The following is a 22,201-nucleotide window of genomic DNA, read 5'->3' on the forward strand; positions in this document are numbered from 1 at the left end:
GTGATCTATCACAAAACAATGTTCTTTTTTAAAAGCTCTGTTAAAATTATACACTCTCCCGAGTTGTATAAATAATTAACAGTGTATTTTCCAATGGTCCTATTCAAAATCTCTTCTCCCGAGTGCCAGATTTCAAATAAATATTACAAATCAATTATTGATCAGATAATTGAAAATACAATCAATTCTAGAAAAAACAATTAATCTAGAAGAAACTCAATTCAATACAATCAAAAATTCAAGAAAGCTTCTACACCAGGTTCCATCCGACCTCTAGACTCTAAAAAATTTAGTTCATGATAAAAAATAGATAAACACAATTCATGTTTAAAAATCCAGACATCAATTCAGAATTAATTAAATAAAATAAAGAAAACAAATCCATCGATGCGATGCCGTGTCCGGTCTATCGATCTTCGTCTTCGTTCTTCAAGTTTAGCTCAGATTTCTTCAGAAAATATTCACGTTCAAACTCCAAAAATTCTCTGATGTATGTATTGTGATTGTGTGTGGCGGATCCCCCCAAACTTAAAATGTGCATTGTCCTCATTGTAAAATAAACAAATTAAATAGCAGAGGAATACACGTACCTGTGACAACGACCATCAGTAGTCGTCATCTTTTTCATCGTCATTTGCAGCGCATTAGGGTATAGTAGGGGTAACACCACCAAACTTTATCTCCACACATCCTATAAAAAAATGACAAGGGACAAAAATTTAAGAAGTAATTACATGAAAATCAAATAAACATAATAAATAAATAATACTAAAAACTCTTGGGTTGCCTCCCCAAGCAGCGCTTAGTTTATAGTCTTCAGCCCGACTGTGTCTGCACTTTCAAAACTTTAAGATCTTTGAATAAACTGCAGACATAGACAAAACAAAATAAATTAATCCAAAAAATAATGATAATAATAAATAGAAAATAAAAATAATAATTCTAAATCAAAATCAAAATCAAGATCACTTGGTAACAGTATTAGTGCACAATAAATTGAATCAATCCCCGGCAACGGCGCCAAAATCTTGTTGCGTAATTTTTTGTCCGCAAGTGCACGGTGTCAAGTTTTAATATATGATGAGTAGAGTATCGTTCCCACGAGGATTGAAAATTTATATTCACACCAAATCCTCTAATTAAAATAATCTCAACTTTGTTTAGAAAATCAAAGTTTAAAATTTAATAAACTAAAATAAAATAAAATAAAGAATCCATAATTTGAATGATGGCTTTGGGTACACGATCTGAGACGGGTTCTAAATACAAGATATCACTCGATTTTCATTCATGCAAGTCATATATCATCTATTCCAATTTATAGGCTAAGAACCCTTAATTGTTATTTACTGCCTCTCTCGAGCGTCGAGTAAATGTTATTATTCTAATACTAATTTTGATATCCCTGTCAGAAATCAAACAACAAAATAATTTAATCAAGTTCTATGGTTCTCTTTCAATGACCTCAAAATAACTTGTAAGCCTCTCGAACTCTACAAAAATCCTAGGTTGTGTTTTCTTATGATCCTATTCAAAATCGCCTCTCTCGAGTGCTAGATTTCAAATAAATATAACAATTCAATTGTTAATCAAGTAATTGAAAGACAATCAAAGCAGGAATACACAAATAAATTGTTAAGAACAAATAATATTAGGCAAAATAATAGTCAAAACATGAAACTCCAATCAAGATCCATCAATCTCTAGAAACAACTAATAAGTTTATAATAAAATAATCAAACACATAGACATATTCAAAAATCTCATAATAAATCAAGGTAGATAATAAAAATCACAGTCCGGCCCCAGATGAATTTCATATGTCTGTGATTTGATTATCTCTTATCGTTCGCTCTCACGTCTCAAATCCGTGTCCCAAGCCTACTTGAATGCGTAGTTAATTGTGTGGTTCTGTTGTTTGGGAGCCTCTTCTTCTCCTCTCAATTCTCTCCAAAGTGTGCGGCTTATTGTGCGTCTTGTGTGTATCTGATGTGTGCAGCTCTTTTCCCTTTTATTGCTCCTCGAAGCCCATCAAATAAAGCCCGTGAAATTGAGATTTTTAAGATTCCAAAATTCTGTTGGTTTTTCATACAGGAGGCGCTGAAGTGCTTGTTTCTGGCTCTGGGGCGCTGATCGGCATCAAAAATTCTCGGGAAAAAAAAAAACCATCGGGCGCTAAAGCGCTAGTTTTAAGGTGCTGTAGACTTATATTTGATGCGTGGAATGTGGAAAATATTTTTTCAAGCATTTCCATTTCAGTAACAACATGCCCACAAAATTTCAATTGCGAGACTATTCGATACATCGCAGAATTGTAATCACTGACTTTTTTAAAGTCTTGAAATCTCAACGTATTCCATTCATCACAGGCGATCGGGAGTATAACTTTCCTTATATGCTCAAATCTTTCTTTCAGCCCTTTCCATAAAATCATTGGGTCTTTTTCTGTGAGATACTCACATTTCAATCCTTCATCAAGATGTCTACGTAAGAAAATCATAGACTTTGTCTTTTCTTGTGAGGATGATATATTATTTTCTTTGATGGTATCACTTAGACCCAATGACTCAAGATGCATCTCTACATCGAGAGTCCATGTCATATAATTATTTCCAGTGATATCGAGCGCAACGAATTCAATCTTTGTCAAATTTGACATGGTGGTACTAGAAAAATAACAATGCATTTTATTAGTTAATTTCTATTAGTATGACAATACAAAATAATGGAATAACGAAGATTACAAGTGTGTGTACAAATAGAGAAAAAGTATGTGGTGAAAAATCGCTGGTGAGTACAAGACTCGTGAGCATGATGATCATAGTCGTTATGAAAAATAGCCTTATAAATTCCATCATCTTCATCTTCGAAAAATCGATGAGAAATTATTTTGAGAGAAAGAATGAATTTTGGTGTGATTGAAAATGAGTTTGAGTGAACATATTTATAGGCAAAAAAACTAGTCGTTTTGTTACCGTTTGTGACCGTTGGGGGTAAGGAAAAAAATCGAGTATGTGTTGAATAAAAATTCGTGATAATCATGTGATGCATATAATGATAATCATAATTAAATAATTATGTATATCATATCACATTATTATAAGTTTGGTGTCATAGACATCCTTTTATATAATAATATGAGATTATACGAATATGGTTAGTATATAAATACACAGTAATATATATTATATCACGTTATTATAAGGTCAGTGTCATAGACAACTTTTTATATAATAACATGAAATTATATATTAATACAGTTAGTATATATACATAATAAATATATATCATATCACGTTATTATAAGGTCAGTGTCATAGACAGTCTTTTATATAATAACATGAAATTATATATTAATATAGTTAGTATATATATATATATATATATATATATAATAAATATATATCATATCACGTTATTATAAGGTCAGCGTCATAGACAGTCTTTTATATAATAACATGAAATTAAATTAATATAGTTAGTATATATATATATATATATATAATAAATATATATCATCTCAAGTTATTATAAGGTCGATGTCATAGACAGCCTTTTATATAATAACATGAAATTATATATTAATATATATACATAAAAAATATATAAACAATAAAATAAATATACTTACTTGTTGAATATTTTTGTCTTTTCTTTGTATTTTGGAGCGTCGAAAATTATAGAAAACCTTCGAGCGATCGTGCTGATAACGTGTTGTGAAAAATTAAAAATTTATCGTAAAAAGTAAAAACTCCAAAACTCAAAATATATCAAACTCTACACTTTATAATATTTTTCTCTCAACTCAATTGTGTTTTTCTTCACAAATGGTGAGGCTATTAGAATTTTTTTGGCAAATAATCCAAAAATAAATTACATCATTACCTACATCATCACACACAAATTTCTAATATTTACAACTCTATATTCAACATTCAACATTCAACAATAATAAAATAATATATTTTCAACATAAACAATCTTTTTGACAAGCCGATTTCTTTCTCTCTTTTTTTCTCTTTTCCCCCCCAAATAAAGTGTAGTAAATCTCTCTTAATTATTTTTTTTTTTGAACAGAAAATCTCTCTTAATTTATTGAGTGAATTATATATAGCAATAGAATCTACTAATATAGAAAATGTTTAAAAGGGTATTTTAGGTTTTTAAATTTATGGAAGGTTATATTACAAAATATTTGATGAATAAGGCTACTTTTAAAAATATTGTTTTGAAGTATGCTAGAATCCTTAAATTATCTTTTTAGAATAACATGGACACACACATTGATTAGTTGAGTTAAATAAGAATGAATATCTTAAAAAGACCAAGTTAATTGCATACATTATCCCTGTGAAATCACCAGATTGCCGAAAACTCTTATAATTATTAACTTCATGTTTTTTCAAATTTTAAGCACAAACACCACTGAAAACATGTATGGACAAGGAGATATGAATGCTCAAAATTTAAAAACATAAGAAATATGTATGCATTCAAGATTTGAAAACACATGCAGTTAATATATCATTCTTTTCTTACAGTGGGTTTTCAGCAATATCGAGATTTTACAAGGGTTAATGTATATATAATTAGCCCTAGAAAGACCTCATATGAATGACAACCATAATCAAATTCGGTCATAGAAGATATATAACTAATCAAATCAACCCATTAATTATGTTAAATTCATATTTAAACTTCTACCTTCTTTATATTGTTTTGCATTAACACAAACATAATTAGAAGATTGTAGTTTATATATATATATATATATATATATATATATATATATATATATATATATTAAATTAAAAAAATATTAATTATAATATCATTATACATTATTTCATACCTATATATATATATATAAACTACAAAAATATTAATTATAATATCATTATACATTATTTCATACCTACGTTTTTAAAATTTATTAAAATATAAATTAATGCATTACAAATTAAATAAAAACCATACGCATATCATTAGAATGTGTACGTAAATATATAGTCATGGTTTATTAAATTTAAAATTTTATAATTCTCGCAGAAAAAGGATATAGATCTCGACATTTCATTTTTTCAATAGTCAAATACTTTTTTTTTTTGGAATGAAACATCTATTACTATCCATTTTCAAAGTCACGACGTGCAATATGAGAAAACCACAAAGATAAACTACAATCAACTCATTCGATAAATGATCCAGAAAATATGAATTAACGAGCGTGTCGAAGTGCTGCTTCATTCGTCGAACGACGCATATATAGTAAGGGTATGACGACCACTAAGGTAAGCCATAAAAGTAGTAGTCAAATAGTTAACCATATATGAAGGGAAAATTAATAAATTGGTCCTATAAGTTTATCATGTTTGGATTTTGGTCCGTTATTTTTGTCATTTTTTATTTTAAGTCCACTATCTTTAATTTATTTAGGAATTTGGTCATTTTTCTATCAAGATTGTTGAGTTGGCATTGACAATGAAAATTTGAATAGGTGTTCTGGAGTCTGGACAAATCACAAACACACGTGGTATTTAATATACAAGTCATATAAATTAGGCAGAAAAACTGAAAACCCTCCCGGCTCTCTCATACGCATCCACATAAAAAATCCCTTCTTTCTCTCCACAAATCCCTAAATTTCTAAGCAGAAGAGAAGAAACTTTACACGAGATTACTCCGGTTCCATGGTTGCCGAAATTGGAGGGTGATGTTCTTGTTTTTCAATTCTTTGATTATAGGTTTCTCTTGCATTGATTTTAATTTTCTTGTTCTGATTTTTTTGGTCCAATCTCGTTCTGATTTTAATAGGTTTCTCCTCTGATTTTAATAGTCTTGTTCTGAGAATTTGGTATGCGAGAGATGCATTGCTGGAGAAGGTTAACCAAGAGTGAGCTTTGGAACTACACCAGAACTTGATTCAATATCTTGAAAATGAAATTGAGTTATTGTTTATTGGGTTTTTAGTATCTTTTTTTTCCTCCCATGTATTGTAAAAGTTTGAAGATGAATTCAGAGGACGTGGAGACGGAATCATGAGATCAAAACGATAGCATTGCTGCAGCTGCAGGAGTGGGAAATAATGATGAATAAACTTGTCAGTAATTTCACCAAAGTTGGTCAGGAAATCAGTTTAAGCAGTTCCAGAAGTTTTAGAACTTGCCAGTAATCTCACCAAAGTTGGTCAGGAAATCAGTTTAAGCAGTTCCAAAAGTTGAAGAACTGAACTTTGATACAGGGCTCAAGAAATATTACAAATATTTTTATGGAGCTTGGTTTTCTATTGTCAATGTTTTTTTATGCATATCTCTTGTATTGGTCAAAAACTTTTATGTCAAAGTAGTGAAATGCTTAGCATTGGGGCAATCGATTTTATACTCTGTAAATTTGAGTGATCTTGAGTGGATGGATAAACTTGTATCATTGTATCGGTGATTCAAATGAGAATGAGTATTAAGATTTAATTTATTGTTTCATTTTATACAATTTTCTTCTTTAGTGCTATTGATTCTCATTTCTAATACAATTTTTGGCGTGAAACTTATGACCGCAAAATAGCTCTCCTTTTACTTCTTGAAATTTTACTTTTTAAAAAGATCAAAATTCTTAGTCATAAAGTCAATGAAACAAACAAATAAAATAAAGAATCTAAAGCACACTAGCTAACTGTATATTATATAAAAACAAAAGATGAAACCTGGAAGCAGCCCTATGTAATAAGAGCAGACTAAAGCTTGTTAAGTTCTGCAATATCCATGGTAGCTGCTGCTGCTGAAATCAAATGGCTCAAATCAATAACTGGGATTTCACCAGTAAAAGTAGCAGTGATATCAATGGAGCCATGTTCAGTATTTCTCCAAATATACTTATGTGGCACATCTTCATTACTTTGAACCAGTTTCAATATGCACTCTCCAAATATTTTGTCCTAATAACACCAAAGATTCTAGATTCTGTCTAAAAGATTATTTCCTAATAACACCATATTATATAGCTTTCCCACAGCTTGCATATTTTAAATTTTAAAAAAGAAAAACAAAAAAACACCTAACAGCCTACAACCTAAGTAAATTTTAGATCACTCCAAGAACAAAAAAATTCACAGTTCAAATGTTGCTTTATGCCATTTTTACACTACAGATGCAGATTCAGAACTAAAGTAAACTGAAGTCTGAATCATTTTATATCAACACAAAGAAATCAATGACAAAGAAAACATCGATTTGGACTTATAAAAGAAACTAAAACAAATAAATGATGCAAAATGGCAGCCCAAAACATCAACACAAACTACAGCAGGCTTTTCTAAAGGTAAATTCAAACTGCTCGGATTCATTCAAACATAATGGATTCAAAAATTAGATTCATAAGCAAAAAAGATCAAATCCATTACAAGATATTGTTCACCCATGACAAAAGATTGTTCAAACATAATTTTGATCCAATGCTCAAAATAACAAAAGTAAAACAAAATATTAGGTGACCATAAACAACCTAATCAAAGCATCTTCCTCTTCCCTTTATCTTTTCCAACTCCGGATGCATTTTTGTTTCTTAACTGTAACGAAGGTGAATTTGATAGTTCCCCGAAATGTTTTCCTCCTTCAGCAACATATAAATTGGAGCTTTTGAATGGATGCATATTGTATCTTGGTATTGGACCTCCAATAAAATGTGCACGTGCTCGTATATTAAGTAGCATGTCACACTTAGAAAATTCTTGAAAGTGTGATCTACTCCACTGAGTAGGTGTCTTGTCATTGAACCATTGGTAGGCATTTTCATCGAGTTCTCTGAGTTCTTTCATTTTTCTATCAAATTCATTAACAATTGATGCTCTAGCACACTCCCACACAGCATGTTTGAATGCTTGTCCCCTAAAACCAGCGTTTCGGAAGTTGGCATGCATATGCCTAACACAAAACCTGTGTTCAGCATTGGGAACAACTGTCACTAAATTCATCACTTTCACTTTCTCGAACATTTTCATCTTCAACCTCTGCCCAATCACTTCCATTTTCATCACTTTTATTTGTGTTCCCTTGCTCACCGAAACATGAATCCTTAACGGCAACAAATCTATTGAAAATAATATCACGTTCCCCCTCCACAATGTATATGTCCACTTCTCTAGAAGTTTTCAATCTCTTTTCACAGATTATCTTCAAATGCTTGTCATTTTCGATCGCTATAAAATCAATATCATCATTTTTATAATATCTTATTGGATGCTTTACACCCCCATGTTCAACAACCATCAACATTAACATATTGAAATCATAGTAATCAAACTTATTTATATGACAACCTACATAGGCTGAAAGATCTCCCACGTGGAACTTGCCTCCATAGTGAATAACCACAGTAAAGAGCATTGTTTTTGGATCTGCATACACATTAAAACAATGAATATTATATTAAAGAACAAACAAAAAATAATTTCCACATAACAAACAAGAATCATGTAGATGAACGTGAGAATGATTAAATTCAAAATAAGTATCGATGCAAATGAAAGCGAAAAAACACAAAAAATAAAAACTCATAAAGATTAAACATTTCATACCATATTTCGGTGGTGGTAGATGAAGATCGGATACAGCCCGAATCCGCATTCTTGTAAAACAAATTATCTTATCGTGTAGAATTAAAAAATGTAAGCAATCCATTTGTCGAGAGCGAAAAACAAAATGGATTGCTTACATTCTATGCATATAATATATGAAAGGGTTTTAAGTTTTTCTGCCATAATTAATTATTGTGTATATTAAATTTCACATGTGTATGTGATGTGGCTAAAACACCAACTCAAATCTTCATTGTCACGGAAAAAACATGCCACTTCAGCAAATTGTTACAAAAAAGGACCAAATTCCTAAACAATTTAAAGATAGTGAACATAAATCAAAGATGACAAAAATATCGAACCAAAATCCAAAAATTGTAAACTTATAGGACCAATATATCAATTTTCCCCCATAGATGAAATGTCTTTAATCATAATCTACAATGCGTCGATATATGCCCACAGAAAAAACAAATCAATAAGTAGAAAATTAGACTAACATATTAAAACGTACATAAATATAAAAATTGAGAACAAGAAAAATAATTTAAATAATAATTTTTGCAATTTTGTAATTTGTTTCTTTGTTTGTTTTTTAAACTCACAAATTTGTTTAAGATTAATGTAAAGTTTACACACACCTTTAATTACATGAATTGATCGAGTGCCATGATAACTACCTTCTCGTTCTTGTATATATGATCATTAGATGTAGGAAGAAAAGAATGGTATCATAGACACGGTTTGGTTGGTGGATTATATAGGATGATGAATATCATAATATAAATACAATAAATCAATATAATTGAATAAGATAATGATTCATGTCACTAATTTTTTGTAAAACTTGAACTAAATAGTAGACAAACCATATGTGTAATTATCAGTTAATGTCTTATTCTTCATACGATGCGGTGTCATATGTAAAAAAGTTTACATTCCATAAGTACTGGGGAATATCACCCTATATTTGTTGATAAGCCTAATTAAAAAGTCTTTTGACTCACAATTAATTGGACTAGCTTTCTATACATAAGGTGGTTCCTGGTAGGCTATATCAATTACCCCCAATTTGGCAGAAAATTTATTAGATAGTGAGCTAGCTATAGTTATTAATTAGTTTTGTGAAGTAATGCTGTCTTTATCACCTAAAATAACTGGATTGGGTAGATACGTAATTTCTCGATTTAATCAACTCATATGAAAATCGATGCCTATGAAAACGCCCTAGCCAACTACGTCTCCCCCAATTCTCCCTGTTCTTTTTTCTCCAATTGTTTTGTGTTGAAATGTTCTGGAGTTCAACTAATCAGAATTGTCCCAACTGTTTGGATGAGAATGCTAGTGGACAAAAAAGCAACTCTCGTGCGAGCCGTTTCACGGAGTTATTTCTATAATACTAAAGCTTTTATACAGGTCAACCCATTACAGATGGATTTGTCCACCAAAAAACTCGTCACTTGGCGGGATAAGACAGGTCTGCCCACCATCTCGACGGACTAGAGATCTCCAATCCAATCCAACCAAAATGTGTGGGGGTTAGGCGAGTCGACTCACAAAAATAAAAATAAATAAATAAATAAAAATCATTATAATTAATTAAAATTTTATCTCATAAATAAATATTTACAAAAAATATCGATAAATTTTTAATTATTTATTTCATATGTATTAATAAAAAAAATTCACAATTTTCATTAAAATAATACATATATCACCATAAATCCATATATAACGTAAAAAAAATTTATTTTTCTTCCAGGCCCGCAGACCAATCAAGCCCGCCTAGGCCCTCGGCCCGTGCGGGTTGGCCCGCGGCTTAGGGCCTGTTATTAACTGGGTTGAAAAAATTTCAATACAACTCACTTAAATTGTGTGGCAGACCGACCTTTAGAATTTCATGGGAGGATGAGTAATTGGGGATCCCTAGAAAGTCCGTTTTATGAAATTTTGGGACAAGTACAACCCAAATTGATGATTTTACATGAAACGAATCAACCCGATCCACATATAACGAGAAATAATATTTTTTTAAAATAAAAGGTAAGATTTTGCATGTGTGACATGTGAGAAGGTGTCATAAGAATGTTTGTGATTTATAAATATCTATGAGACTAGAAATGATACGTTGGAAATTTTTTTAGAAATGATATATATAGGCGAGAAATTACGTTTTTTGTTATGTAATTTGTATTTTTTTCAGTTCGATCTTACTAACAAAGAATTTGCATTTTTTTTGTAATAGTTTGCTTTTTTTATATATATATTTTTTTGTTTGGTTACGATGAATTTTTATTTTTTTAAATATAACCTTTTTTTTTCATTATTTGTCTTTTTTGTAGTGATGTTCACCGTATCTATGGGTCAAAAAAGGAGTTAAATAGAAAAAAATTACAAGGTATTGAACTAAAAATGTAAATTTAGGCCCCGTTTGGATTTGATAGACATTTTTTAAAAAAAGCACTTTTTAAGCTATAATTTTTGGCTTTTGAAAAAGCTCTAATTTTGACTTTAAAAAGTGCTTATTTAAGCATTTTTTTGGTCAACCAAACACTTTATTAAATGAAAAGCACCTAAAAAAGTGCTTTTTTGGCCTAACTTTTGAAACCAAACGAGCCCTTACTGTTAATAGGACAAAAATAGAAAAAGAAATACAATTCAGGATAAAAATGTAATTTTCCTATCTGAACAATAAAATTTCAAGAGTTTTTTATGGCATGGACTCGATACAAACCTCAACTCTACAAATTTGATGTATTTATTAAAAGAATCGGAAGAAAAAAATTCAGAGACATCTCAAATCATCATCTTTGAATCAAGACTGTCATATGAGGTATGAAAGATTCAAGTCGATTTTTTCGTTTTTAGTAATTAAATTAAAATTGATTAATTCAGAATATTTAGTTAATAAGATTAACTTTTTCATGTTTTAATTTTTAGTGCGAAAATATTTTTTTCCCTAAAAAAACGAGCTACTTCTCTTGTTGGAATGGAGATCCACGTAGAGTTTAAATCCAAATTTCTTTAGTTAGGTTTGATTTAATTTGTTGATTTTTTTTAAAAAAAAATAAATGTAATTTGCATCTTTTTATATTAAATTCAAATTTATTTTAGTTTGGGAATGCAATGATATGACTTTTATATAATTTTCAATAACAAATCAGTTTGATCAGTTTGCGTAATTTGAATTTGGAATTCTATTTGTTTAAGAGAAATGTATCGATCGGATACAACTTCGAGAATTTCAACTATAAACTCGTTATTTATGTTTGAGTCAACTTAATTGGTATTGGACTATCGTATTCGTGAAGTGTTCATTTCAAGTAACCCAATAGTTATGATTTACCACGAAACTAATGGCATAAATTACTCAGTTAATTAGGAAAAATTCTGACGTTTAAGCAAAACCCGTGAGAATACCAATATACGAACACCAAATCTTTGGCAAAATTGTTGATATTTTATATAATTGCCTCCATATTTATTTATTACATTAATTATGTGAGCGAAAGGAAAAGGCCAAACAAAAACCAGCCAACGAGAAGCTCGAACCTGTAAGAAATGAACGCATCATGCCCACACTTGTAAGCCACCAGAACTCGGCCGCCATGCATGACAAGACAAACATCAATTCTTTTGAAGCTGTTTTTTGAACTTCTCGGTGCTTTTTCAGATAAGATTTTTTTGGGTTTTGAAGATCGGGGGAAGAAAAGAGTTCAAGAATCTTACGACGTTCGGGGAAATTCGTGTATCTTTCGATTCTGTTACGTTATTTGACAAAAGCCAATTTCTTTACATGTATATATACATATGGGTTTTGTTTCTTTTTGTTATTGGTGTCGTTTGTTTGTTGGGAGTTTGCTCATAATGTGGGTGTCCTTTTCTAATCCTTTCAAGGTTTTTTTTAGGTGAGTTACATGTGACTAGCTCGAAACTTTTGATCATGGTGGCTGGCTATGATCTAGATTTTAATAAAGTTATTTTTTAGAAAAAAAAAAAATTGATTTCGATCTTTTTAGTGACCTTGCTAGAGAAGTAGATTTGAGGCAAAAGGGACTATGGTAGTGTTTGATATTGCTTCTAAAAAGTACGTGAGCTCGTCGTTCACAAAATTTTGTGGTGAAAAATCCCAGAGAGAATTGTGTATATTTCTGAAAAAGTTACATGTGAATTGATTTGAAAAGTACTCTGTTCAAATTATAGTGTGATGGTTTTGATTTGGTTTTGGGAATATTGCAGGACTGGTAGATTTCATCTGACACTAGTGAACCGAGACGTTTTTCGGTTAGTTTGATGATTCATAGAAATGGGATTTGGTTTTCCGTATACCTGTCGAGTGGAAGCCAGGAAAATAGTATTGCTGATTGGATTGATCCTTGTCTCAGCTTTAGTGATCCAGCACTTTGAGCTACCATATAGAAATAGCTTGTTATCCTTGTTGTCTACTGGGAAGTCTTACTTCATTTTTTATGATACAAATGGAGGAGACGATGAAGATTTAGGACTTAAGGAAAATTTTATGCCAGAAAATGCCTCGGAGATGTACAATATTAATGCAACTATTGGGACTATAGGAAGAAGCATTGGATTAGCTCCTGAAAGGGCGATTGATACGTTGGACAGTGTTTCCGATATCAGTCCATCTGTTACTCATAGGGAAGACTCGGATGTCTTGGGGAATTCAAGAAACGTTGTTTCACCACCTGAATCGGTCATTGTGGAGTCGTATAGTCCTTTAAGCTCGACAATGAACAAAAACGAAGCCAACATCTCTCAGGGAAGTCAAGACTCCTCCATGAATAATAGTACTCAGAAGGAGATGCCTGTGAAGGCCGTGTCATCGGTCTTATCTATATCTGAGATGTATGAGATGTTGCTTCACAGTCGTGTCTCGTCTTTTTCCAAGGTGATTTCAGTCATAATTTGGTGTTTAATTTGTGCATTTTAATTCAAAATAGTCACTTTCCCAGGACAAGGTTTAATATGTGAGGTTGAATCCTATTCCAGAGACCTGTGTGGCCTTCATCTGCTGATCAAGAGTTACTCGATGCTCGATTCCAAATTGAAAACACATCTGTAATAAGGGATCACCCTGGCTTGTATGGCCCTGTTTATCGAAATCTTTCAACATTTGTAAGGTAGCCCCTAGTACAACTACCTCGTGCCAAATGTTTCCAGGGGGCTGTAAAAGTAACAACTGATTACATTGGTTGCTGATGCAGGAGCTATGAATTGATGGAGCAAAAGCTCAAGATTTACGTCTACAGGGACGGAAAAAGACCGGTATTTCACCAACCGAGGCTCAAGGGAATATATGCTTCTGAGGGATGGTTCATGAAACTCCTGCAAGCAAGCAACCAATACATAACCACAAACCCGGGAGAAGCCCACTTATTTTACTTACCATTTAGCTCTCAGTTGTTGGTAGACTATGTCTATGTGCCGGATTCTCATTCTTTTCATGAAATAATCCAATATCTGAGGATCTACCTCGACACAATCAACGGCAGATATCCTTTCTGGAATCGAACAAACGGGGAGGATCATTTTCTAGTTGCTTGCCATGATTGGGTATGTCGTCTTGATTTTTTCATAAATGTTTATGTAGTTTATGAGAATCATGAATTTTTCAGGCTCCTGCGGAAACGAAGAAGCATATGGCTAACTGCATAAGGGCATTATGCAATGCTGATATGAAGGAAGGCTTTCAACTCGGGAAGGACGTGTCTCTGCCGGAAACATATGTCCATTCCCCTCAGAATCCCTCAAAAGAATCTGAGGGCAAGCTTCCTTCCCAACGAAAATTCCTCGCCTTTTTTGCCGGCCAAATGCACGGTTATGTTCGACCAATATTACTAAAACACTGGGAAAATAAAGACCCGGACATGAAAATCTTTGGAAGGATGAATAAGGCTAGCTATGTTGGGCACATGAGAAACAGCAAGTACTGCATATGTGCCAAAGGGTATGAAGTCAACAGCCCCAGAGTGGTGGAAGCCATTATATACGGATGCGTGCCCGTGATTATATCGGACAATTTCGTGCCTCCGTTCTTCGAGATCTTGAAGTGGGATTCTTTTGCTGTTTTCGTGTTGGAAAAGGATATCCCGGATCTGAAGAACATACTACTGTCGATACCGAAAAAGAGGTATGCTGTGATGCAGCAGAGGGTTAACCAAGTGAAGAAGCATTTTCTTTGGCACAACTCACCTGTGAAATATGACATTTTTCATATGATACTTCATTCCCTATGGTACAATAGGGTGTTTCGAATACCGCCAGTTTGAACTCAATCAACAAGCTTTTGGGTGAGCCGAGACATGGGAAAATTTCACATTAACATGTTCTTATATTTTATGAAAATACATTAGAATATATAGGACCAATTTTTTTGGGATGATGTATAATATGATTTGAGTTTAATGTTGTACTAGTTCATTTTTCTGTACTATGGCATTTTTTTCTTTTTTGGACAAATGTACTATGGCATTCATCAACTGAAAAGCCACAAACCAGAACTTAAATCATGGAGAACAAAGTATGCCTAGTTATTTTTCGCAAAAACTATGGTGAAGTTGCTTCACGAGTTGATTTTATGTTATATATCTCTTTCTTGATATAATTCATAAAAAAATATTTTTATATCAAAACTATTTTTATTATTATTTTATATAGAATTAGATTGATTTTGTGATAACATTTCTTTCTCGATCCGATCCATGAAAAGATTATAATTTTTATGACAAAAACATTATTATTTTTTACTTTATATATGAATTAAATTGATATGACAAAAACATTACTACGTTTTACTTTATATTTGAATTAGATTAATTGATTTGTTTCACATATAAATATTCCTAAAATTATGTCACATGGGAGCAATTTGTTATTCTTTGGGGAAATATCATTTATCGTGATGCCTATGCTGCGGGGATGCACGAAGTAGATTTTATTTACCGTTAAATTAATTTAATTAATGTTTTTTTAAATAATGTTAATTATATCTATACTATCTATATTATTATATAAACTAATACTAACTGTTTTTAGTGTGTCATATCACACTAAAAATTCTTTTTATTTTACTCCTAAATTCAACTCACTTTTTTTTTTTATCTTAGATCTTAAATAACTAAATTATCTCCACTTTTCTCTAACATTCTTATCTTATTTTATCTCTATCTCTATTTTCAAATTTCATCATTTATTAATTTTTATTAAATTATTTACATAATTTTTTATAAGTTTCTCTGTTTTATATCAAAATTCTCATATTTTTTCACCGTGATAATTTTTTACCTTTTAAAAATAATTAAATTGTCGAGCACGTGAAAATCACGTACAATGATTGCTAGTTATTTATTAAATTTAAAGTTCTTAACTATAACTAACATGAATTGAATCGAAAAATTTTCAATGCATTGAAAATCAATATAATATTTTAAATGAATAAATTTTTATTAGATGGTATTTCAACAATCTGAAACTCATTCATGAAAAAACTCAGGGGCCTTCATTTTCCTAAAATCTAACATTTATGTTTTTATTCATATATTTGTTATGTTTATTTATTTATTATTTTTGAAGGTTTGATATATTATTTTGCTAAAAAAACAAAAAAAATATTATTTTGCTACTACTTTTGAGTAGAGTTGTTAGACGGGCCAACTCATAGCGGGGCAGACCGATCAACAAAAAACCTAATGTTTGGCGAGTCGAAGACGGGCCGGCTCACCATTCCGGCAGGCTGAAAATCATCAATCCAACCCAAAAATCCCAAGGTGGGTTGTAGGTTAGGCGGGCCGGCCCGAGGGTTGGTTCACTATAAATAAAAATAAAATAAAATCATTATAATTAATTATAAATTTCATTTCACAATTATATATTAATAGAAACATATTAATAAAATTTCTAATTATTGATTCCATACGTGTAAATTTTATACAAAATAATTAATACAAAAAAATTCACAACTATTATTAAAAAAATACATATATCATCATAAAATAAAAAAATTAAAAAAAATTCACCAGGCCTGCCGTAGGTTGGCCAGCAGAGGCCCACGTCCCCGCGTGAATTAGCCCACTTAAGCCCACCTTTAGTCTGATTGAAAACCACTTAAATTGTGTGGTGGATCGACCTTCCCAAAAGACCTATTCCAAATTAATGGCTCTACCTCTGGTCCGAAATTCGAGCACACTTTTCTATTGTGAAATTTTAATATGCATCTCAGCCCTTAAATTTTTGTAATAGTTGCAAGTTTAATCCTTGTGACGACGATTTTGTTAAACATGCGTATTTTTGCGCTAAAATAATAATTTTTTAATAATATTAGGATTATGATACGAAAATAACCTTTTAATATTGTAAAAATTTTCATATCTACTCATATATATCATCCAAATTAAAATAAATAATTTTTATTCGCAAATACGCGTGATATATTTGAGTAAATATGAAAAATACTACAATGAAAGAAGAACATTTTCATACTATAGACCTAATATAGTACCATACAGGGGCGGAACCAGAAATAAAATAAGGGGTGGCTAAATTTTTTGAAATATCAATGTATTTATACAATTTATATAATATATCAAAAATAATAAATCAATATGGGCTGAGCTATAATCATTTTGGGCTAAAAACAAAAAAAAAGGTTAAAAAACAAGATATATATCTACATGGGCCAAAGCAGGCCTGGGCTCGCCACCCCCTACATCCGGGACGAAATCCTCTGCTACACTTGGTGCTACAAACCGTGCAACACTTTGCTAAAAACAATTCCGTTTGCACAAATTTTTAAAAATTAAATTCATTAAACAACATGGATGAACAAAGTATAATCAATCATTGATAAAATGTTCGTTTCACCTATTTTTTCAATTAAAATAGACAATAAATTGTGTCCCAAGCACGATAAATGAGTAAAACAATTTATTGATGATTTTTTTAATTGAAAAAATAGGTGAATCGAACATTTTATCTATGATTAATTATATTTTGTTCATCCATGTTTAATGAATTTAATTTTTAATAATTTATGCAAACAGGATTGTTTTTAGCAAAGTGTAGCACGGTTTGTAGCACCAAGTGTAGCAGAAAATTTCATCTCCCTCCATCCGCCCCTGGTACCATAACCTAATATTATGAAAATAATTGTTAATTAAGCCATGTAACAACGCATGTTCTGAGACAAGAATTAAACGTGTAACTATTATAAAAAAATTAAGGCCTAGAATATCTATTAAAATTTTATAGGAGAAAAGCTTATATTTATTGGTGCAATAAACTCCGTGAAAAAATAAGCAAGCGATAGTATATGCTTTTTTTTTAGCGCCCCATCCACATGCCGATTCTCGTGTTTCATTCTTCCTGCAGGCTCCAAGTTTGTATTATTAATTCTTTCGCAATTAATGCAGATGACGAACAGCTCATCTTCCAATGCTAAATCTCCATTATTAAATTAAAATTTTCGATTTCTTGAATCGTTCTCGTGTCGTTCTTGGTTTTGAAAAAACCTTAACTAGACCACTCCATTGTTCTACAGTTTCTTTTTCGGTTCTTTTAATCGATGCACTCCACAGATTCTGCTGAGTCATTTGTTTACTTCTTGAGCTATTCTTTTGCTCTGCAAACTGGGTTTTGTGAGTAAGTTTCTTGTTTAAGTATTTGGGTTTTGTGATTCTGGGAATTTGATGCTTATCTTTTGTCCAGTGGATTTCTTTAATTCTCGTTATTTAACTTGTTTGTGTTTAGTTCATGTGGTGACATCTCGTAGGAAGGTGTTCGGTTAATTAATATTTTGTTTTTTTGGTTGTAGAAGATCGTGGAGGCCGATTAATTTCACGTGTGTATATTTGGGATTTGACTTTTTGGGACGCCTATCAGTTTCTTGTATTAATGGATCAGTTTCCAAGATTTGATTTTTACTGTGGGGCTTTTACTTGTCTGTTGAATTAGAATGAAATCACCCAAAAGAGAGTTGGAAACATTGCCTGAGATTCTTCAAGAAAGGGCATTATTAGGCCACTCCTAAGTTCTAGTCTTTTGCGCGAGTTTAACTATCGAATTTTGTTATATCTATCTAATGGATGCTAGGAGACTGCTTTGGCTAATGGCATTGGCCTTTTCAGTTGTTCTGTTGGTTCAGTATTTCGAGCTTCCTTATGGGTATTTGTCATACTTGTTATCGTTTGGCAAGTCTCAAGTAGCATACAGAGGCGGTTTACAAACTAGGGATTCCTCTAGTGAGTTTAAAAGTTTGGAAAACCAGGCGCTTTTGAGTGGTTCAAATTCTTCCACAATGAGTGCGGCCCGAGAGGATTTGAATGCGAAAAAGTTCTCTAGTGGAAATGATGCAGATGACAAACATAATTTGAGTGCAGGTGTTAAGAACTACTCTAATGAAACTTCTGGTGTTTATACTAGTCCTGGGGATGGATCTTCATCTGAGGACTTCTTGAAAATGAATGAGCCCAAAGTTGATGTGATACCGATACAGAACAAGACCTTGGCACTGGAGAAGAGTAGAGATCACAGTCATGATTTACCTCTATCAAATCATGCTATTTCAAATAATTCTTCATTGAACCATCTTTTTGCTGGGAATGTTATTCCTCCGTCTGCACCACCATCATATTCTGCTGCTCCCTTCAAATCTCCAGAGTCTTTTGGTGCAAATCAAAGTACTAACATTAAATCTATTAACCCTGATGAATCTTCAAGGAGCAAAGATGCACCAAAACTAAACGTGAAAACTGAAAATAGCGGCCTAACATCGAATAACCTTTCTAGTTCGATCTTTAGCAGCCCAATTAAGAAGGAAAGGTTCAAAGGACCACCAAATAAAGTACTGCCAATATCTGCAATGAACGACATGTTGCTTAAAAGCTATGTAGCGAATCAGCCCATGGTATGTGTAGTCTTGAGGATCTGATCAATCTCTGTGAACAAGATTCCACAGGCTGCCATCATTTGCTAATCTTTTGTTGCTTTTTTTATCGATATATTTGTTTTCAGAAACCACGCTGGCCTTCCAAGGTGGACCAGCAGTTACTTAAAGCAAAAACACTGATTGAAAACGCGCAAATCAGGAAAGGGGACCCTCATGTTTATCGCAATTATTCTGCCTTTTTGAGGTATATATAATGAACGGTAATACCATTTTGTTGTCTCATTTTCTTGGATGCTTTGATTTATATTCATTGTGGAACTGGATTCCATTTTGTAACCAGTTAATTTTGTGTGACAGTGCGACAAGAACATAATTAATCGAATAAGTTGCCTGATTATTTTCATCAAAAGTCTGAATCATCATTTACAGGAGCTATGAACTGATGGAGAAGACTCTCAAAATTTACATTTATACTGAAGGAGAACAACCTATATTCCATCAACCCGCGCTTACTGGAATATATGCATCTGAAGGATGGTTCATGAAGCAGCTGGAAGAAAACAAGCATTTTGTTACCAAAAACGCTGATGAGGCCCATTTATTTTACTTGCCTTTTAGCTCATGGATGTTAGAGAAGGCTTTATATGTACCCGATTCTCACAGTTCGAAGAACCTGGTTCAATATTTGAGTAGCTACCTCCAGAATATCACGACGACGTATCGTTTTTGGAATAGAACCGATGGAGCCGACCATTTTCTTGTAGCCTGCCACGACTGGGTAATTCTCCTGTATATTCTATATAATATATCTTACCGAATTAGAATTTTTTTTAAAAAAACCGTTGGACTACAAACGCTCTTACCGAAGTAGCATTGGAGTTATTTTGTTCCCAAGTATCAGAATCTTTGCATGTGAAATTTTAAATTAGTAGAAGTACAATGGAGTGAGACACTTCACAATATGATAGATTTAAGTTGATCGACCACTCCCTCTCAAGTTGAGCTTGAAAATCTAAATTCAAGTGCTACACCTTGAAATACACAAATTTCTTTTTTGAAGGATGTTGTATTCATGGCCAGAGAGATAGAGAGTACACAGGTATAGACCTAAATCACCTTCCATCGAATAACTTGTATTAGCAAAAGATATATCGGACAGGTAGTAGATTGACTATGGACTTTGACATGTGATCCTAACACACGGACAATCTGCTTGTTCACGTGAACTGTAACTGGGAAGAACTTTTGTATGTTTACTGGCTACTGCTCGCGTGAACATTTGCGGAATCACTATGTATATACTTTTTAAAATTCAGCAATAGGTAATCATTAAATAATTATGTGTATCAATCCTTAGTTTTATTCTTTCAGGCACCCTCTGAGACAAGCAGGATCATGACCAACTGCATTAGAGCTTTGTGCAATGCTGATGCCAAAGGAAGATTCCAATTCGGAAAAGACGTCTCTTTACCTGAAACCAATGTGCGCGTGTCGGAGAATCCTCTGAAAGATCTCGGAGGTAAACCTCCTTCTGAGAGACATATCCTTGCATTCTTTGCCGGGAAAATGCATGGTTATCTCCGTCCCATTCTTTTAAGTCACTGGGAAAACAAAGATCCCGACATGAAGATTTCCGGTAAGCTAGACAAGGTAAAGGGTCCAATGAGCTATTCCAAGTATATGAAGAACAGCAAGTACTGCATAAGCGCTAAAGGCTACGAAGCCTACACCCCCCGAGTCGTGGAGGCCATCTTCTACGAGTGTGTTCCTGTGATCATATCCGACAATTATGTCCCTCCATTTTTTGAGACTTTGAATTGGGAGTCGTTTGCCGTTTTCATTTTGGAGAAAGATATTCCAAATCTCAAGAAAATACTCCTCTCAATCTCCGAAAAGAGATACATTGAGATGCAGCAAAGGGTTAAGCAAGTACAGATGCATTTCCTTTGGCATGAAACACCCATCAAGTACGACATCTTCCATATGATACTTCATTCTATATGGCACACCAGAGTGTTCCAAATGAGACCTGGCTGATGAAGAACACCACCGTTGTCTCAAAAACTGCTTCTCCTGTGAGCTATGTATTCCTTGCAAGAAACACGCAAAGAAACCCATTTGAACAACATATACGTGCTTTCTCGGGAATCAACGCATAGTTGGATACGCTGGAAGGCACATGTATGGTGAAATGAGAACTTGTTCTACGTTGTAAATGAACGACAGCTACATCTGCACATATGCCAACCAACATTTAGGATTATTATCCGAGGTAGTTAAAGAGAGACTGGTACAGGGTATTTTGTGTGCCTGTTGTATGTATATATTATACAAATGTACTTTCTTGTGGAAGAAAAATTGAAGTGGGATTTTTTGTCCTGTCTGTAGAACATGATGTTGATTTCCTTGGATTATAAAGCCATGTGAATAATTTGGTTGGTGAGGAATATATTGAGAAATTTATTGAAGCCATTGCTAGCTTGTAATGTACAATTTACATTATTCAAATTGTTGGTCATATGCTATTGGATTGGAAAAATGTTGGGTGTACACTTAAATTACACGCATGCTAAGTGTGTTTGGAATGAAATTTAATGGGATTTGATGGGATTCGGAATTACAAATATCATTTTAATTTTTGGTAAATAGGATTTCGAAATGACATTGATATTTGATAGGATTTTATGGGATTTCATAGGATTTGAGTTTTAAAAATTATAATAAAATTTTTA

The 22,201-nt window shown here is 32.4% G+C and overlaps 2 protein-coding genes and 1 long non-coding RNA gene across 7 annotated transcripts; all 3 read left to right on the forward strand.

Moving 5' to 3' along the window:
• Nucleotides 1-5,582: 5,582 nt before the first annotated feature.
• LOC140876214 (uncharacterized) lies at nt 5,583-6,467 on the forward strand. Its single transcript, XR_012148710.1, has 2 exons — nt 5,583-5,710; nt 5,815-6,467. It is a non-coding gene; the product is annotated as an uncharacterized lncRNA (long non-coding RNA).
• A 5,620-nt stretch (nt 6,468-12,087) lies between these two features.
• On the forward strand, nt 12,088-14,993 carry LOC140874912 (probable glycosyltransferase At5g03795). 3 transcript variants are annotated; one of them, XM_073278398.1, is made up of 5 exons: nt 12,088-12,367; nt 12,809-13,475; nt 13,577-13,707; nt 13,792-14,140; nt 14,203-14,993. In XM_073278398.1, exons 2-5 carry the CDS (start codon nt 12,876-12,878, stop codon nt 14,854-14,856), a joined length of 1,734 nt encoding a protein of 577 aa, XP_073134499.1. In that variant the 5' UTR covers nt 12,088-12,367; nt 12,809-12,875; the 3' UTR covers nt 14,857-14,993. The 3 variants fall into 3 exon arrangements, with proteins under 3 accessions (XP_073134499.1, XP_073134498.1, XP_073134496.1); XM_073278397.1 differs by having other exon boundaries at nt 12,088-12,332; XM_073278395.1 differs by having other exon boundaries at nt 12,088-12,317.
• A 2,910-nt stretch (nt 14,994-17,903) lies between these two features.
• Nucleotides 17,904-21,918, forward strand: LOC140877589 (probable glycosyltransferase At3g07620). 3 transcript variants are annotated; one of them, XM_073281124.1, is made up of 5 exons: nt 17,904-18,223; nt 18,396-19,487; nt 19,595-19,713; nt 19,899-20,247; nt 20,841-21,918. In XM_073281124.1, the coding sequence occupies exons 2-5, from the start codon at nt 18,663-18,665 to the stop codon at nt 21,504-21,506; spliced, it is 1,959 nt and encodes a 652-aa protein (XP_073137225.1). In that variant the 5' UTR covers nt 17,904-18,223; nt 18,396-18,662; the 3' UTR covers nt 21,507-21,918. The 3 variants fall into 3 exon arrangements, with proteins under 3 accessions (XP_073137225.1, XP_073137228.1, XP_073137233.1); XM_073281127.1 differs by having other exon boundaries at nt 18,399-19,487; XM_073281132.1 differs by having other exon boundaries at nt 17,904-18,219.
• Nucleotides 21,919-22,201: the final 283 nt, after the last annotated feature.

The sequence above is a fragment of the Henckelia pumila genome, chromosome 1 (genome assembly GCF_033568475.1).
Source record: "Henckelia pumila isolate YLH828 chromosome 1, ASM3356847v2, whole genome shotgun sequence".
Lineage (NCBI taxonomy): Eukaryota > Viridiplantae > Streptophyta > Magnoliopsida > Lamiales > Gesneriaceae > Henckelia > Henckelia pumila.